Source organism: Caretta caretta, chromosome 28 (assembly GCF_965140235.1).
Source record: "Caretta caretta isolate rCarCar2 chromosome 28, rCarCar1.hap1, whole genome shotgun sequence".
Lineage (NCBI taxonomy): Eukaryota > Metazoa > Chordata > Testudines > Cheloniidae > Caretta > Caretta caretta.
Window position 1 is genome coordinate 2,135,444 of NC_134233.1, and position 15,765 is coordinate 2,151,208.

Below are 15,765 nucleotides of genomic sequence, written 5' to 3' on the forward strand. Positions count from 1 at the left end.
CCAGTTGCCAGGAGGTCAGCCATTCTCTGTGCAGAGTGCCTCACCCCTCCCCTCTAGGGCTCTGCAACAATCACGCACCCCTGTCCCGCCACCTAGATACGTAAGAACTGCATAGGGGAAACTGAGGCACCCACCCAGTATTCAGAGAGAACACGAAGAATATTCCCACTTCGTCACAACAACAACCCTGCGCTACCTGTAGTAGACAGCATCCAATACCTAGGCAATCCTAAAAGGAAACCCAGCAAACTTTACTAAGGCCTAGCCTATGCTTGAGAGCCACAATGGGTGATATCATTTATTGGATCAACACCAACTGTTGGAAGAAAGGAGCATTCAAACTCGTTTAATCCACCTTTTTACACTGATCGGGGGTCTCTGAGCCAGAGTTTCCCACAGCAGGTAGTTAGTGGACTGAACTCTTAGGTGTTCCTCCCCAGGACATAGCTTCGAAAGGTCGGGTGTGGTGGGAAGAATTTGCACGTACTTCCTTAGAAATCCACTTGAGACAGATCTGCTTTTCCTGCTAAAGCGGATCTACGCAATCTCACCCTAGCATAGAAACAGTAGCATTTCTACCACAATGTGACCCAGAGGTATTAACCCTAATTCAAAAAGGTTTAACTTAGTTCATCCGGGATATTATCCAGCTGTCCCGACCCCAGTCTCCTCTTGGGGTACCCTGCTCCACACCTCAGCTGTGCTTGGAGTTAGAAAGTTTTTCACTTGCTAACTAAGTCTCTTTCTCCTTGTTCTGCCCTCAGCGGCCAAGGAGAACACTTGCTCACCACCTTTCATTTACAGTGGCACGCTACCAGCTTAATTAAAACTCGTTAAACACCCACCGATGATTTTAACCAAGGCTGGGTTTCCAGTCAGTGTGACCTCTGGGCAGAAGTGTTGAAGTCATGCAGACCGAGACATTGAAGGACCATGCCTGAATGCCTATTTTTAGCAGTCCAGCTAACACAGTATACCCACATGCACTTTGGCATTTTTCCACCAGTAATAGGACCTGCGTCACTGGGGAGGCGGTTGTCAACTAGCACCAGGACAACAGAGGGTGGATATGCACAAAGATGGGCCAAGAGAGTCAGTTTTACTTGTAAAACTTAGTTTAGACCAGGCTGCAAATCTGTCCTGGCTTTAATTTTTATTATGGGGGCACTGACTCCTCCCACGCGTCTCAGAAGGAATGCATCCACTGTAGGGGGTTTGCACTGGCCTAACAAGACCCGTTTAGCGTGGCCGGTAAAACTTGTGGGCAATAGGATCAGAACTGCATGGTGGCTGAAATTTGCACACTGCTCATTGTGTCTGCTGCCTACATGTATTAAGACAAAGCAGGGTAGGAATTGCACCAAATATCTGACAAGACTGTTCATGAACCAGGGCTGGGTTTGGCAAAATTGCCTCCCTTTGAAAATAAAAGGACAAGGCCGGCCCTTGTCAAAATGCTTGGTAGAGACGTTTCTGAAATGATCAAATCAAGGATCTAAGTCCCTTGAAACCAGCATCTTTTCAACACCATTGTTATGGACAAGCAGTTACCCCAGGCCTTTCGCCCACCAGAAACAGTCACTAATTCAAGTAGACCTCTCCACTAGAATTGGATGGCTTGGAAACTGCTTTCCAGTGATTTGAGGGACCAGAAAGCAGCAATGCATGGCCTGGTATTGCAATTTGTGTATTGTACAGACGCTGGCATTTGAGATATTAATTTTATTAACGTTGCTCAAGGCCACAATCACCCGTTAGTTTGTAAAATTGGGGAATCTACAGTATTTTGAAATTTAAGCTCATCACATGGGGAGGGAAGAGACTGAAAATTTGAGATGGGGGAACAATCTGATTTAGGGTGATAAAAGTTTCTGAACTTAGAGGGATGGGAAAACTTTCTCATCAGCTTTAATTAAGTCTCATCTGTATTTCAGTGAGAAATCAACGTGAAAAGGCACTAGGCTGCACAAGCATTAGATTCAACTCTAGGCCCTGTGTCGGAGCATGAGAATTTCTCTTGGCTTGTGTATCACATTGGCAGATGCCTGCCTGGACGCCTGCCCAAGTGGTGTCTCTTGCTGAATCTCGCTCACCCAAACAAGGACTGAGCTGTCTTTTCAAGCAAGACTTTTGTCATGAAAATTGCTCCGTGCTATTAAAAACCATGCTGTCTGCGACCGCCCTGCATCACCAGAGATCAGCTTGTTTAAATGGGTCAAGTAGGGGTCTTAAGTCTGAGACCACCTCCTGTTTAGGTTGCCAGTTCAAACCCAGCCTGGCCTGGGAGCTATTAGGAGTCCTGGTGACCCCTGTGAGAAGACAGTTTGTATCAGGACTGTCTACTGTGATTAAGATTAAGTTAGACCCCTGAGAGCTCAGGGAAAAGTGGTACCCCCTCCCCACATTAGGGGTACACAGCATGCTGGCCAGACAGTGGGGGACCTCTTACCATCCACAGAAGGAGGATACAGGGTTCCTTTGGATGCTCGAACACATGCTGCTCTCCAGCAGTTTGTAGGGGGTATCAGAGCACCTTGAGAGGGAGAGTTAGCTTGACACAGGTGGGGAAACTGAGGCACAGAGACATGGAGGCCAATATTTGGAGAAAGGCATCCATAATCACAGGCCAAACTGAAGACATGTGAAAGATGATGAGCACCCGCAACTGGTCAACAGACATTCTGGGTGCTCAGCACTTGGGTGTGAATGTGTGTGTAAGGCTCACAGCACTTCCAATTGCAGAGGAATGTTATGGCCACCTGGAACTTGCAAAAGATCAGCTAGTAAGACAGCCAGGCCACCTGCTAAGCCCCTAGGCCCCAATCTTCAGCCTAGAGAGACTCCTCCCAGAGCCAGGGATGAACCCAGGAGTCCCACCTCAATCCACAGACCAGGAAAGCAAGAGGGGGACCCGCGGCTGTGACAAACGCAGCTCATTTGCCCCCTTAGCAGGGCAGGAAAGACCCGGCAACATCAGGAGTCTGTGCAAATTTCTTTACTGACACCCAAACTGCACACAACGTTCGCAAAAAGTGCTCTTCAAAAAAATCAGGGGGGAAGGGAGGGAATTAACTCAAGTTTCAACAGCCAGTTTCCCTTTGAACTGAGGAAGCTGTGGGAGGGGGGAGACTAGCCCCTCAAAAAGTCTTTTTTTTTTAAACTTAAAGATTGTGTGTTCTGTCCCCCCTCGGGGTTCACATTCTTGGCTTCGATCAGCAGCGAAGAGAGGGGGGACCAGGTGGAGTTTGGGGTCTCTGTGCAGTATGAGGTAACTTGGGGATACGGGCAAGATGGACACCTACAGGAGAGAGGAAAGGTGGTCAGACTCTGAAACCGAAGCCCCTATGGGGGAAAAGACCCCAACACTCAGTTGAAGAATGAGCCAAACTTAAGGTATGTTTCACTCTGTGATGGGGTGAGGCCAGATCGGATACACTAGTGGTCAACCCAAATCTGTACCTGATCAGATCTACAGGTTGGCTGAGCTACCAGCTGGCCACCAAGTGACAAGGGCTGGATCATTAGCTAACAGAAGAGATCTGCTCACCCTGTCATGCCAGTCTTTCTGGATCAAGCCATTGGCACACAACACCGTCCCCTACCTCGCCAAGTCCTTACCAGCTGGCAGATCTCTGCATCCCCTCACTGTGTGCAGGGTCATTATACCAGCAGGGCTGGAGCGGGGTCCCCCCTGGGCTCGGGCGTCGAAGTCTGGAGAGAGAGACCCCAGGTTAGTGATTACCCTGCCAGGCCTTCCTGCTTCCGGGGGGTGGCCAATGAGCTGCTGCTGGCATTGGGGTGGGGACAGGGAGAAAAAGCTCCAGCACCGCAGGCAAGGAGCTGATTTCAGGGCACACAGGAGGCCAGATTGCCCACTATGGTGCCACGTTTGATGGTCCAGAGCCCACCCCATGGCAATGTGAGCCTACTGCAGGAGGCTCAAGGATAAGCTGCCATCTGCTGGTGGCTGCCTAGGGTACTTTAGAGGGGCTGTGGGCCAGCAGGAGGGGTGCCACCACCCAGCCATGATCTCCTGTCTTAACATTGCAGACTCTGGCTAATTACTCATGGGGCACGCCATTCCCTAGGGGCACTGTGCCAGGATGGTTGGCACTAGGTGAAACCTGATTTGCAAGTCCTGACTAGCGCTCTCCTCTCATTCTTCTACCTCCAACCACACCCTACAGCCAGGGGGCACCACGCCCGCTGTACACACATGTCAGGTGGATCCAGGAAGTGCCAACTGCCAGGAGCTGCTCCCAGAGAGAGAGAGGGGAGCCATCAGAATGCCCCACAAGAATGAACTTGTTTCTGTAGAGCTGCCGCATGGCACCACTAGATTTTGCCACACTGTGGCACCAGGTTATACTCCCCAGTCCCGGGCGCTTACATCCACAAGCTGCCGCTGGATCTCAGGCAGTGGCTGGGAGGGACCCTCTGGAGCAGGGGCAGCAGGTTTGCTGGCTTCCACTGCTGGTTCCTGAGTGGTGGCTGGGGTGCTGGCAGCAGGGGTGTCCCCACCAGCGGGGGAGCTCAGAGCAGGCTGGTCTTTGGAGGCGGTAACCGTGGGCTAGGGTGGAGAGATCATATGGCATTTCATTCACGAGAAGAGTGCTTCTTGTCTGGACAGCACCTTGCTGCCAGTAGGCCTCCCTGAGCCAGCCAAGACCAGCTGCTGCTGTGCCATGTGAAACTGACCTGGGAGTTCAGGGAGGCAGAATGTAACTGCTCTGGTTGGAACATGGGGCTAGCGCCCCCTGCTGTTCTGTGGGGTGTAATCGTCAGCTACAGAGTTAGGTCAACACAAGGCAGCTCACCTCACGAAAGCTTCTGCTCAAACAAATTTGTTAGTCTCAAAGGTGCCACAAGTCCTCCTTTTCATTTTGCGAATACAGACCAACACGGCTGCTACTCTGAAACCTCTAATATTTCTCCAGCCAACATAACTCCACCTCCACGAGCGGTGTCTAGTTAAGGCCGACGTAGTTAAGTCGATGCGGAACACATTGCCAGGAGAAATTGATACAAGCTCCCCTGCGGAGGACATGCCCCAACATGAGGGGCAAAGCTTAGGCCCGCACGAGCAACGTAATTACTGCAGAGGCTTTATGAGGATGTAAGTTAGGTCGACTTTAATTTTGTCACAGTGCTATCAAGAGATGACTTGATTAGGGACGTGCTACTTGCTTGGGGAGAAAGTGCCAGGTACTAAGGGGCTGGACATTAAAGCCAGACAAAATTGCTATGGAAAATAAAGCATCCAGTGTGGGGAAGTAGCTACTGAATCCAACTCCCAAAGGGAAATGCAGCATTCTCTGTCTCTCAGCGGCTTCAGATCCTGACGTGCTGGCCTTTCTGGGAGACGCTGTAGTCCAGCCCAAGTTACTAGGCTCAGTACAGGTTGAAGTTTAATGACTTGTGATCGATATACCAAGTCAGAAAGATGATCCCTTCCGGCCTTAGAAATTTAAGTCAGGTGAAAGCAGGTGCTTCAGAGCGCCCTGAGCTAGGGCGTTGTCAGCGCTGACTCAGGGGAGAGCCCCACCTACCGAGTCACCCATGCTGCGCCCTGAAACACAGGGCCAACGCAGGAGCACAGGCCCAACCTTGTGTTCACTTCCTTGATCTGATAAAGTCACAGCCCAACGGGTGGGGGCTGCAGACTACTGGAAAGTCTCTGGCAGCCTGTTCCCTTCATTTGCATTGCAGCATTGTCCTGCCAGGGCTGTAAAGCCATTGCGGCTTAGTGCATGAGAAGGGCGTGGACGATTCTCCATCACTGGAGTCTTTCAATCACGGACCTCAGATCTGCTCTAGCTCAAGCGGAAGTTATTGGGCTTGACGCAGAAGTTGCTGGGCAGCATTCTGCGGCTGCAGGGAGGTCAGAATTTTCCCCTTTCCACCCCCCATCCTTCCCCAAACCAGAGTCCCGAGTGCCCTGGACCGCCAGAAACCCTGAGCCACGTCTGACACTGTGGGAGGGGCCGGTTTAGTGCCAGTCTTATTGGCTACACTAAAATACCCACGTTTAAGACAGCCGTTAGCGCAAAGAGCCGGGATCTAAGCCTTTGCATTTTAACACTGGGGGTTCAAACATCACTAGGTCCTTCATCTATCTCGTATACTTCTCTGGCTTACGGATATGGGGGGCATTTAAGTGCTTCACTATTTTAAAGGTGCGAGAGGAAACTCCACCCCATGAGGTCAGGCCAGAGCTACAATCTCCATTAGGGAAACGGACACAGAGAAGCTAAGCGACATGCTCAAGGTCACACAAAGTTGAGCACAGTAGGACTTGAACTTAGGTCTTCCAAGTCTCAGGATGGTGTCCTAACCATTGGGAAATCATCCCTCTCAGAAAAACTCCCAAACAGCTCATTCCCATTAAGCTTAGGGTTATAGGCCCCCTACCCCAGATACATGGAGAACTTCCATTACAGCTTACAGCAGTTGAGAGAGAACCGCTGAGCAACTAAAATCTGTGGGATAAGTTCTGGGCCCCCCTGGTTTACTGCCTCCTCTAATGGCTATCCCAAAATGCACTGCAGGGCCACTCAACCCACTACTCCCCCACATGGCACACACCCCCACCCATCAGTTGCCGTGAGCCTGTCTGAGAAAGGAGTCAAGTGGCCACAGCTTTAGGAACAGAGCGCCAGCCACCAGGGAATTGCCCACCCCAGCTCTCACCTCTGCCGCTGCCGGCCGGGTGCCAGCAGTTTGCTGCCGTCTGCGCTGGAAGAAGGGCCGGTTACGCTGGCGCTGGGGTTCGGGACGGATGCCATCTGCTGGGGCTGGCACCACTTTGGTCTCACCGTCGCCTCCTTCAGTGGTGGGTTGTTGTGGTGGGCGGGGGCGGAAGGGTCTGGATCGGGTGTGGGGGAGACGGGGGACGGAAGAAGGTTACAAGCAGGCCTCTGTAGGGCCAGGAAGTCTAACCTGGTTTGATCAGGCTCCCAGAGAACCTTTTACTAACACCACTACTCCATGCCGGGAATGTGAAAGTGTGACGGGCAGCCTAAACCTTCTGAATTAGCCAGACTTCCATTGTCTCCGTGGAGCAGCAGCTTGCCCAGAGCTGGGAACAGAACCCAGGTGTCCTGGCTGAAAATTTCTCATTGAAACTGCTGATGGAAAATGTGGTTTTGATTAAACGAAGGTATGACAAAAAAGGGATAAGTTTCCCTGGAAAATGACTCTCAGAAGCCAAAGAGTTTCCAGTTCCATAATATCTCAATTCTGAAATGTCACTGCTGTACCTCGTGGGAATTGTAGTTTGGCTGCCTCATGTGTCCATTCCCCTCTATGGTCTGACTCCTTGGCTGAACTGCATCTCCCATAATGCGCTGCCTTTTCAAAAAGCAAGACCATGGTGCGTCACGGGTATTGTAATCTGAACAGGAGCATGAGGCTCCCAAACTACAACTCCCATGATGTGCCATGGTCTCGCTTCTTGGTGAGGCAATGCATCATGGGAGAAGAGATGGTCCAGGCCTCTTGATTGAACTCCATCTTCCATGCTGCATTGTCTTGCCTCAGCAAGAAGCAAGACCATGTTGCATCATGGGAGTTGTTTGGGTGCCTCACGCTCCCAATTCCCTATGGTCTGGGCTCCCTGACTGAAGTCCATCTCCCATGATGCATTGCCTTGCCTCACAGACATGACCAGGGTGCATCATGGGAGTTGTAGTCTGACCAGAACAGGTGTGTGAGGCACCAAAACTACAGTTCTCATGATGCACCATGGCAGCATTTCAGAATTGAAACATTTTGGTTTTCCCCTCACTGAAGATACCAAATGTTCAGTGGAGTCATTTTCTGACCAGTTCTTATCCTGATTCGAGCAAGTCTCAGCCACCTGGAATTCATTCAGTTCACACACTGCTCATCTAGACCTAAGGTTTCAGCCACCCACACAATCTAGGGGGGTTAACTGGCAGGGTGCCTAGTCTCAGGCCTTGTTGACACAAGTTGTGCCACTAACTATAACAAAGTAGTACAACCCTCCTAGTCTGGATGCAGTTATATTGGTATAAAGGTACTTCCCTCTGGGAATAGCTATACCAGTGTATAGGGGAGTAAGCTAGGCAAGTCTAGGCACCTTTAGAGCAAAGTCACACCCCAATCAAAATGTATATCCTAGTAGAAGCCCTACACAGGTAGGGTGTGGTGCTAAACAAGGCAACTCCCCAAAAGCTACATCAATGTGAAGACTGCCAGTGCTAGGATCTTATCCGCAGTGAAGACAAAGGCCTAGTGCTGTTGGGAAACCCCTATTCCCTAGAAGGCACTCAGATACAACCAGTAGGGTACGTTCTGCTCTGGCATTAAGATCCCACACCAGTTACACTGGTATTGATGCCTCCATGGCTAGGCCAATGACTGGTCTTGCGATTAGTGGGGGAGGGCACTCACAGGAATTACTTCCAACAGATTAGAGGTCTCTTTCTTTTCCAGTGCAGCTTTGGCTATTACTCCCTGAAAAAGGGGGAGATATCTGGCCCACCTTCCATTATGAAGAGCCAAATTTAACCCACAGCTTCCAAGAGACAGTTTTGGTGCATCAGGGCAAACCTCAGTTCCCAGAGTTCAAACAGCAGCTACACGCACGATGGGAGATCCAGCTTTCAGATAGCTGGTCCCAGATCACTGCTTGGAAAGCTTGCGGATACTCATCTGCTACTCCCACTCTAGCCCTGGCAGGCTGGACAATTTCCTGTTACCACTTTCCATCCCATCCATTGATATTCTAAGCCGCTTTTCTCCTGAGCCAGCCTCAGGGCAGGCCTTGCTGCTTTCAGCTGCACGAAGGCAGGAATCAAGCTTTGATGAACTCTTCTAGGAGGATCTCCTGCTAGGAGAGCGTGGAAGTGGACAGTAACTGGTTTGCCAGCGTTTGAAGGGAACACTGGGAGGCAGCATAGAATGGCTCCCTTCGAGGTATACACAGTTTCTGACCCGAACACACACACTTACTTAAGCCAGGCTTTTCCGCTCCCGTATCTCAGGCCAGCAATAATGCTACTCCTGTGTTTACGGTGGCCCCACAAAGAAAGGCTTCAGTGTCCTCACTGGGGCAGAGATTCAGGGTGAGATTTTGATCCTTAACCCCCAGCGGAAACAGGGTGTTCAAGTCCCACCTTTGACAACCCCCACCCTTAATTTAGGAGGCAGACGGATTGCACAGGCCTGTTTTAGAGCCGGATGGGAGACTGGCCCAGTTGAGACCTCAGAACAAAATCAGGTCACAGGCAGCTTCCAGTGCCACCACAGTGGGGAAGGGACCAACTGCACAGCAAGCCAGTGAGGGAGCCCTCCATGCATTCAGCACCAAGGCAATCTCTCCCATCCACACTCCTGCCCTGCGGGGGACATCCCACTAGCCAGAAGAAGCTGGCGTCTGCACACTTACCTGCGGTATCTGGGCCGGAAGCGAGGGGCTGGTGCTCTCTCCCCAGCCTGGACTGGCGGTTGCTGGTCTCCCTCTGGCTGGGTGGCATCTTTAGGTTCTGCGCCTTCCGTGCCCTATGGCAAACACAACTCTGATCACATGATCTTGTGACACTAGCTCTCCTCTACACTAGATCAGCCTCTAAGAAGGTAGATGAACTGTGCTGGTGTCCAGGAACCCCAACATGAACTCTGCCATCTTACAGGCCCAAATACTATCCCACAGGGCCTGGGATCAGCTAGCAGAGACCAGGCCAATTCCCCCTTACCATGCCCAGGCCTCACCTGGGCCAGCTGGGCTTGCTGCTGGATCGGAGGCCGGGGCCCACGCACGAATCTCCGGCGGAAGAAGAACGGCGGAGGACGCCTCCTGCGGGGCTGCTGCTGCTGCTGCTGCATGGTATCATCAGCTCTCTCCCCCTCGCTGACCGGCTCAGCAGCCCCTTCCACTCTGGTGGCATCCTGCGGTGGCAGCTGGGCCTGCCGGGGCCTGGGGATGAATCTGCGGAAGCGCCGGCGGTTGGGGGCGTAGCGGCTGCCTTTCACCGGCACGCCACCCGGGCCGGTGACATTGGCCGCCTCGGCGCCCTGCAGCAGATGTGAGGAGACAAGCCCTGAGAAGGGGAAACAGACCCCTGCCCCAATCCTTGCATGCAGGGGAGCTGGCATCGGCCTGGCCTCCCTGTGCTCCGCCTCACCTTCTCTCCTTCCACAACATCGAACTCCACTGTCTCCCCGTCACCGACGCTGCGCAGGAACTTCCGAGGGTTGTTCCTCTTGATGGCTGTCTGGGGGCAGCAGGAGAGACGAGATGGGGCTAGGTGGGGGTGTGTGTGTGTGCGGGGAGGAGGTGTCAGCTTGCCCCAGGAGATTTTGAGTTTGAAGCTACATCCCATGGTCCCTGAGGCAGATGAGAAGCAACTGCTCCTCCCACCTCAGCTCTTCAAGTGGAGGGCAACCCAATCCAGGAACAAGGGGGCCACCTGCGTGCTGGGCCTCTCCACGCTCAGAGTCAGGGCCAAGCTGTTGCTTGCCCCATGGTGCTAGAAACTGGATCAAGTCCCGCCAAAACTGAGTGGCCAAAAGGGTCATTGCCCACCTGGAAACCAAGGGCACTACCCCAGTTCCGCCCCCTCGCCCCGAACTCCCTCAACCCTGGCAGGGCAGAATTGCAGCTGCTGGGTACCAGCTATCTCAGAGATCCACAGGCTCACAAGCCGCTCAGGGGTTATTATTTACTCCTCACCTCTGATCGGAAAGGTGGAGCCCCATTATCCCCATGTGCTACCGGCAAATGCTGCTTCTCAAAGAGCATGCCCAGGAACAGAATGAGAGCCTGGGAGACAGCTGTGCTCAGCAGAGGGCATGGGGAAGGCCTGGTAGATGTCTGGCATGCCAGATGCCAAACAATTCCTGAAACTTATGAGAACCACTTACTGAAACTGACCAAGGTCTTACCTGGTGCACAAACACATCCTCCTTGGTGTCATTCCTGCAGGGATGGAGAGAGTTCTGAGGGATCACGGCTCCATGCCTGGCACGGCGACGTGGCCCATACACAAATCACCAGACAAGGCCCTGCATAATCCTGCCTCTCCCTCGTTTAATGCCCACCATCCCTGTGCTTTAAGATTTCAGCTGCCAGGCTTCCCCCGCTCCGCCCTCCTCTTCCTATCCCCATACTCTCCTAGTGCCTTGCTTCAGCACTTTAGAGCAGGGAACAGATTGGGTGTGAATTTACAGTATTAGACAGCATCTGTCAAAGCCTCCAGTGTTCCCAGGTGCAGCCTTGGGTCTTTAGCAGTAAGGCCGAGACAGCACCACGATGGATCCTTAAAAGGTCTCAATCTCTTAGAATCATAGAATATCAGGGTTGGAAGGGACCTCAGGAGGTCATCTAGTCCAACCCCCTGCTCAAAGCAGGACCAATCCCCAACTAAATCATCCCAGCCAGGGCTTTGTCAAGCCTGACCTTAAAAACTTCTAAGGAAGGAGATTCTACCACCTCCCTAGGTAACGCATTCCAGTGTTTCACCACCCTCCTAGTGAAAAAGTTTTTCCTAATATCCAACCTAAACCTCCCCCACTGCAACTTGAGACCATTACTCCTTGTCTTGTCCTCTTCTACCACTGAGAACAGTCTAGAACCATCCTCTCTGGAACCACCTCTCAGGCAGTTGAAAGCAGCTATGAAATCCCCCCTCATTCTTCTCTTCTGCAAACTAAACAATCCCAGTTCCCCCAGCCTGTCCTCATAAGTCATGTGTTCCAGACTCCTAATCATTTTTGTTGCCCTTCACTGGACTCTCTCCAATTTATCCACATCCTTCCTGTAGTGTGGGGCCCCAAACTGGACACAGTACTCCAGATGAGGCCTCACCAGTGTCAAATAGAGGGGGACGATCACATCCCTCGATCTGCTCGCTATGCCCCTACTTATACATCCCAAAATGCCATTGGCCTTCTTGGCAACAAGGGCACACTGCTGACTCATATCCAGCTTCTCATCCACTGTCACCCCTAGGTCCTTTTCTGCAGAACTGCTGCAGAGCCATTCGGTCCCTAGTCTGTAGCGGTGCATTGGGTTCTTCCGTCCTAAGTGCAGGACTCTGCACTTATCCTTATTGAACCTCATCAGATTTCTTTTGGCCCAATCCTTCAATTTGTCTAGGTCCCTCTGTTAGGTCTGGTTTACACCTAAAACGTAGGTCAATCCAGCTCAGGGCTGCGAAAAATGTCATGCCACGGGGTGGCACAGCTCTTGCAAGTTTGAGGCAACTGCCCAGGCTGAGGGCTGCAGATCCTGGCAGCAGCAGGAGTTCAGAGAGCCCAAACCTCCAGCAGAGGGCATTGCGTCTCAGGCAACGAGAGCGACGAGAGACAGAAGTACTCAATTACAACTTGGCCGAGTGCTTAAACCTCGCACCCCTCTTATTATACACCCCAGCAGAAACTGAGGCCGAAATCCTCAGCTCGGGGGGTGGGTGGTCATACTGATGCCCGTCAGGATCTGTCTACAAAGGCAATTTGCCACGGTCAGAGAGGGGTCTAGCCCAGTTGTGATACTGCAACTTGTGGCATGTTAACACAGAATCTTTTTAGGTCAGGGATCAAATCAAGACCTTTTAAGCAATTGAAGAAAACCCATTCTTCAAGCAGCAGAATTAGCCACGAGGTGAAACTGCCCCGCCCCCAGTATTTCCATGAGGTGCTAACACTGGTTGTCATTCAGTTCGGTGCAAGAGACACAGCTCCCAAGTTATCTGCCAGCATCCTTTTGGAACGTCTGACAGTCAGCAAAGGCAGAAATAGCATTGCGGCTACCAAGGCTCATCTTCGCTGAATACCTCTGTGGAGGACTGCATTAGGATCTCAGCGCTGTCAGAGAGCCCATCGCCTTTAGCCATGGAGTTTTCCCTCCCAAGATAACTTGTTTAAACATTGAGTGCTAATCCTATTGCTTAAATTTTCATCGACACCAAAGAAGCGAGTTCAGTTTGATTAATTCTTTAGTCACTTAGGAAAAAAACACAATGAAAAACCTGGATTCCTAGTGGAAGATGCTTTTAAAAGCCTTTTGGGTCTTAACACAAATTCTGTTCAAATCAAGTCAAAGCGCTGACCATTTTAAAAGGCAGCGCTAGACATTAAAATGTATTAACCCAGCAGTTATGTCTTATCCACCCTCTAGGATAACTGCATTTTACTTGCCTGTGAAAAGAACTCCCCCTGGTCAAAGAGGATTTTCAAAGGGGTGAAAGTGAGCTGTAGCTCACAAAAGCTTATGCTCAAATAAATTGGTTAGTCTAAGGTGCCACTAGTCCTCCTTTTCTTTTTGCAGATACAGACTAACACAGCTGCTACTCTGAAACCAATCAAAGCATAATGAGTTAATCACTCTCCAGCCTGCCTCTAAGGTCCAGACTATGGGACACACCTGGTTAATGTAAGGGGCTAGTTTTTCCCCACAAGAGGCTGTCTGGCCACTGGTTGGTTGAAACTGGGTCTATTTCAGTTTTAGTTTAATTATTCAGTACACACAGGTTAATTTAAAACAGCTGACCCCCAGTTCCAATTAAGTATTGTTCCTCAGAAGATTGGTTCACACATCAGAGGGGACAGGTGGTATTTACTGTGGTGGGAAGCAATTCTTACTGGGCACCGCTTCTGCCCAGCTTCCAGGCACAACTTGCAGGGCAGGGCAGGGCAGGGCAGGGCAGAGGGATGTGTCTCTGGAGCATGTCAGACGACCACCAAAGTAGGACTTACAGTGAGAGGTTTTTACCTCTAAGCACCTCCCGAGGTGTCTCCTAAGCTCTGTGAGTTGCTCATTCAAAGAGACTTCTCACAGTTCAGCTCTGCTTGAGAAAGTCTGATCCCCAACCCACAGAGTCTTCTCCCTGCCAGCTTCCAGAGTGTGAGGACCCCAGCCTCAGCCCTGACGAGTCCCAACAGTCTAAGCGGGGGGTGGAGAGCTCACCTGTTAATAAATCCATAGCCGTTGCGAACATTGAACCACTTAACTGTGCCCAGCACCTGGGTTGCTGCAGGTGGTTTCCCAGGGAAGAAAGTTGAGAGGTTACAGGTCAGTCACCAGCAGGCAGCCCTTCCGACTGGGCAGGCAGGGAAGCACCTCTGTATAAGCTCTAAAAATCTGGGGCACTCCAGCCCCAAGGCAGAGGCCCCACACTACTCCCCCCGGAACAGGGCCAGCCTTCCCAATACACACCCCACGCCCTCCTCCCCTTCACATCTCTTCCTGCCCCATGGCCCGCCAAGTTCATAGGCTCCGATTACGAGGCCAGGCAGGACCACTGATCAGCCCACGATCTTTCCCCTCTTCATTCACACAACCCATCCCCCCTGATCCCACCACCCCTTCCCTAATGCTAGAAGCTTCCTCCCACAAACCATTCCCCTTCCAGCTCCCCTCAAAGATAATCTGTATGGAGAGGAAACAATGTGCCCCCCCATCCCTCTCGCAGCCACACCCTCACACACACACAACCATCCCGCCCTGCAGGCTCCCTCAATTTTCACCCAGTCCCCTAGAATTCCCTCCCTCCCTCCCCACTCAGACACCTGTCTCCAACACCTTCAGGTCCCAGCTTGCCTTTACATGACCCCCAGGTGCCCCTTTTCTCAACTTTGGCCTCTCCCCCCTGCCCCCCCACCACTTGGTTCCACCCACTACGCGGGTTCCAACCCACTCTTCAGATTCCCCTCAGCTCTCAGCTAGGCCACCTCCACCTCATGCCCAGGATGGATTTCGTCACAACCCACACCCTCTCTACTCACCTGAAGAACTGCTTAGCCCCACCTCACCTGATTTGGAATCCGTTTAACCCCGCCCCCAATGTAGTGGGCTCCACACCACCCCCTGCTGCTCCAGCTTGGTTTAACCCCTCCCTTAAGAACCAATGATGCACACCACCTACTCCCCCTAGGACATGCTTGGCCCCACCCACCGGACCCCACCCTCCCCTTAGATGCACTTGGCTCCACCTCCCCCAGGACACACTTGACCTCCCTATTACACCCCCTCATCCTTTCCCCTCCTTTGGGCAGCAATTGGCCCCACCCAAAGGGCACCACCCAATACCCCACCCCTGGACAGCACTTGGCCCCACCCACTATCCCAGCCCCCTCCTCTCCCTGAGTACACACTTGGCCCCACCCCAAGCTTGCCCCAGGACACACTTGGCCCTGCCCACTATCCCAGCTCCCCTAAGGAGACACTTGGCCCCTCCCCTCAGCAAGCCCCACCCCCAGGACACGCTTGGGCCCACCCACTATCCCAGCCCCCTCCTCTGCCTCAGGGTGTGCTTGGCCCCGCCCTTAGGACCTGTGTGGCCCCACCCCTCCCCAAGCCCCACCCCTAGGCACTCTTGGCCCCACCCACTACCCCAGCCCCCTCCTCTCCCCGAGGACACACTTGGCCCTGCCCACTGTCCCAGCGGCCCCCACTTCTCCCTCAGGACACACTTGGCCCCGCCCCTCCCAAGCCCCGCCCCTAAGGACACGCTTGGCCCCGCCCCTGGCTCAGCACGCGCCCGGCCCAAGGCCCCGCCCCTTCTCCTCACCTCCCGCAGGCGCCCGGCCCCGCCCCCGCCTCGAGGCCCCGCCCCCCTCAACAGCCGCCCCGCCCTCGAGGCCGAGGCCCCGCCCCTCCGTCTCACCCAGGACGCGCTTGGCCGCCTGGCCGCGGGCCGGGGCGGGCGCGGGGCCCGGGGCGGCCCCGCCCGGGCCGGGCTTGGCCGGCTCCCCCGCGGGGCTCTCCCCGGCGCCGGCCCCGCTCTCCGCCTCGCTCAGCAT

General features: G+C 53.0%; 1 protein-coding gene across 1 annotated transcript; it reads right to left on the reverse strand.

Moving 5' to 3' along the window:
* Positions 1 to 2,980: 2,980 nt before the first annotated feature.
* YBX2 (Y-box binding protein 2) lies at positions 2,981 to 15,765 on the reverse strand. Its single transcript, XM_075123759.1, has 10 exons — positions 15,630 to 15,765; positions 13,931 to 14,033; positions 10,909 to 10,942; positions 10,149 to 10,238; positions 9,736 to 10,038; positions 9,413 to 9,525; positions 6,691 to 6,865; positions 4,391 to 4,570; positions 3,619 to 3,711; positions 2,981 to 3,298 (listed from the first exon to the last, which is right to left on the reverse strand). The coding sequence occupies exons 1-9, from the start codon at positions 15,763 to 15,765 to the stop codon at positions 3,661 to 3,663; spliced, it is 1,185 nt and encodes a 394-aa protein (XP_074979860.1). The 3' UTR covers positions 2,981 to 3,298; positions 3,619 to 3,660.

What these genes read in the sequence shown, in the direction of transcription:
- YBX2 (XM_075123759.1), bottom strand. Translation starts at nt 15,765, where the DNA reads ATGCTGAGCGAGGCGGAGAGCGGGGCCGGCGCCGGGGAGAGCCCCGCG. An exon ending in AGGATGTGTTTGTGCACCAG is followed by an intron (nt 10,239 to 10,908) that starts GTAAGACCTTGG and finishes TGCTGCCCCCAG; the next exon opens with ACAGCCATCAAGAGGAACAA. An exon ending in ATGTTGTGGAAGGAGAGAAG is followed by an intron (nt 10,039 to 10,148) that starts GTGAGGCGGAGC and finishes CATCTGCTGCAG; the next exon opens with GGCGCCGAGGCGGCCAATGT.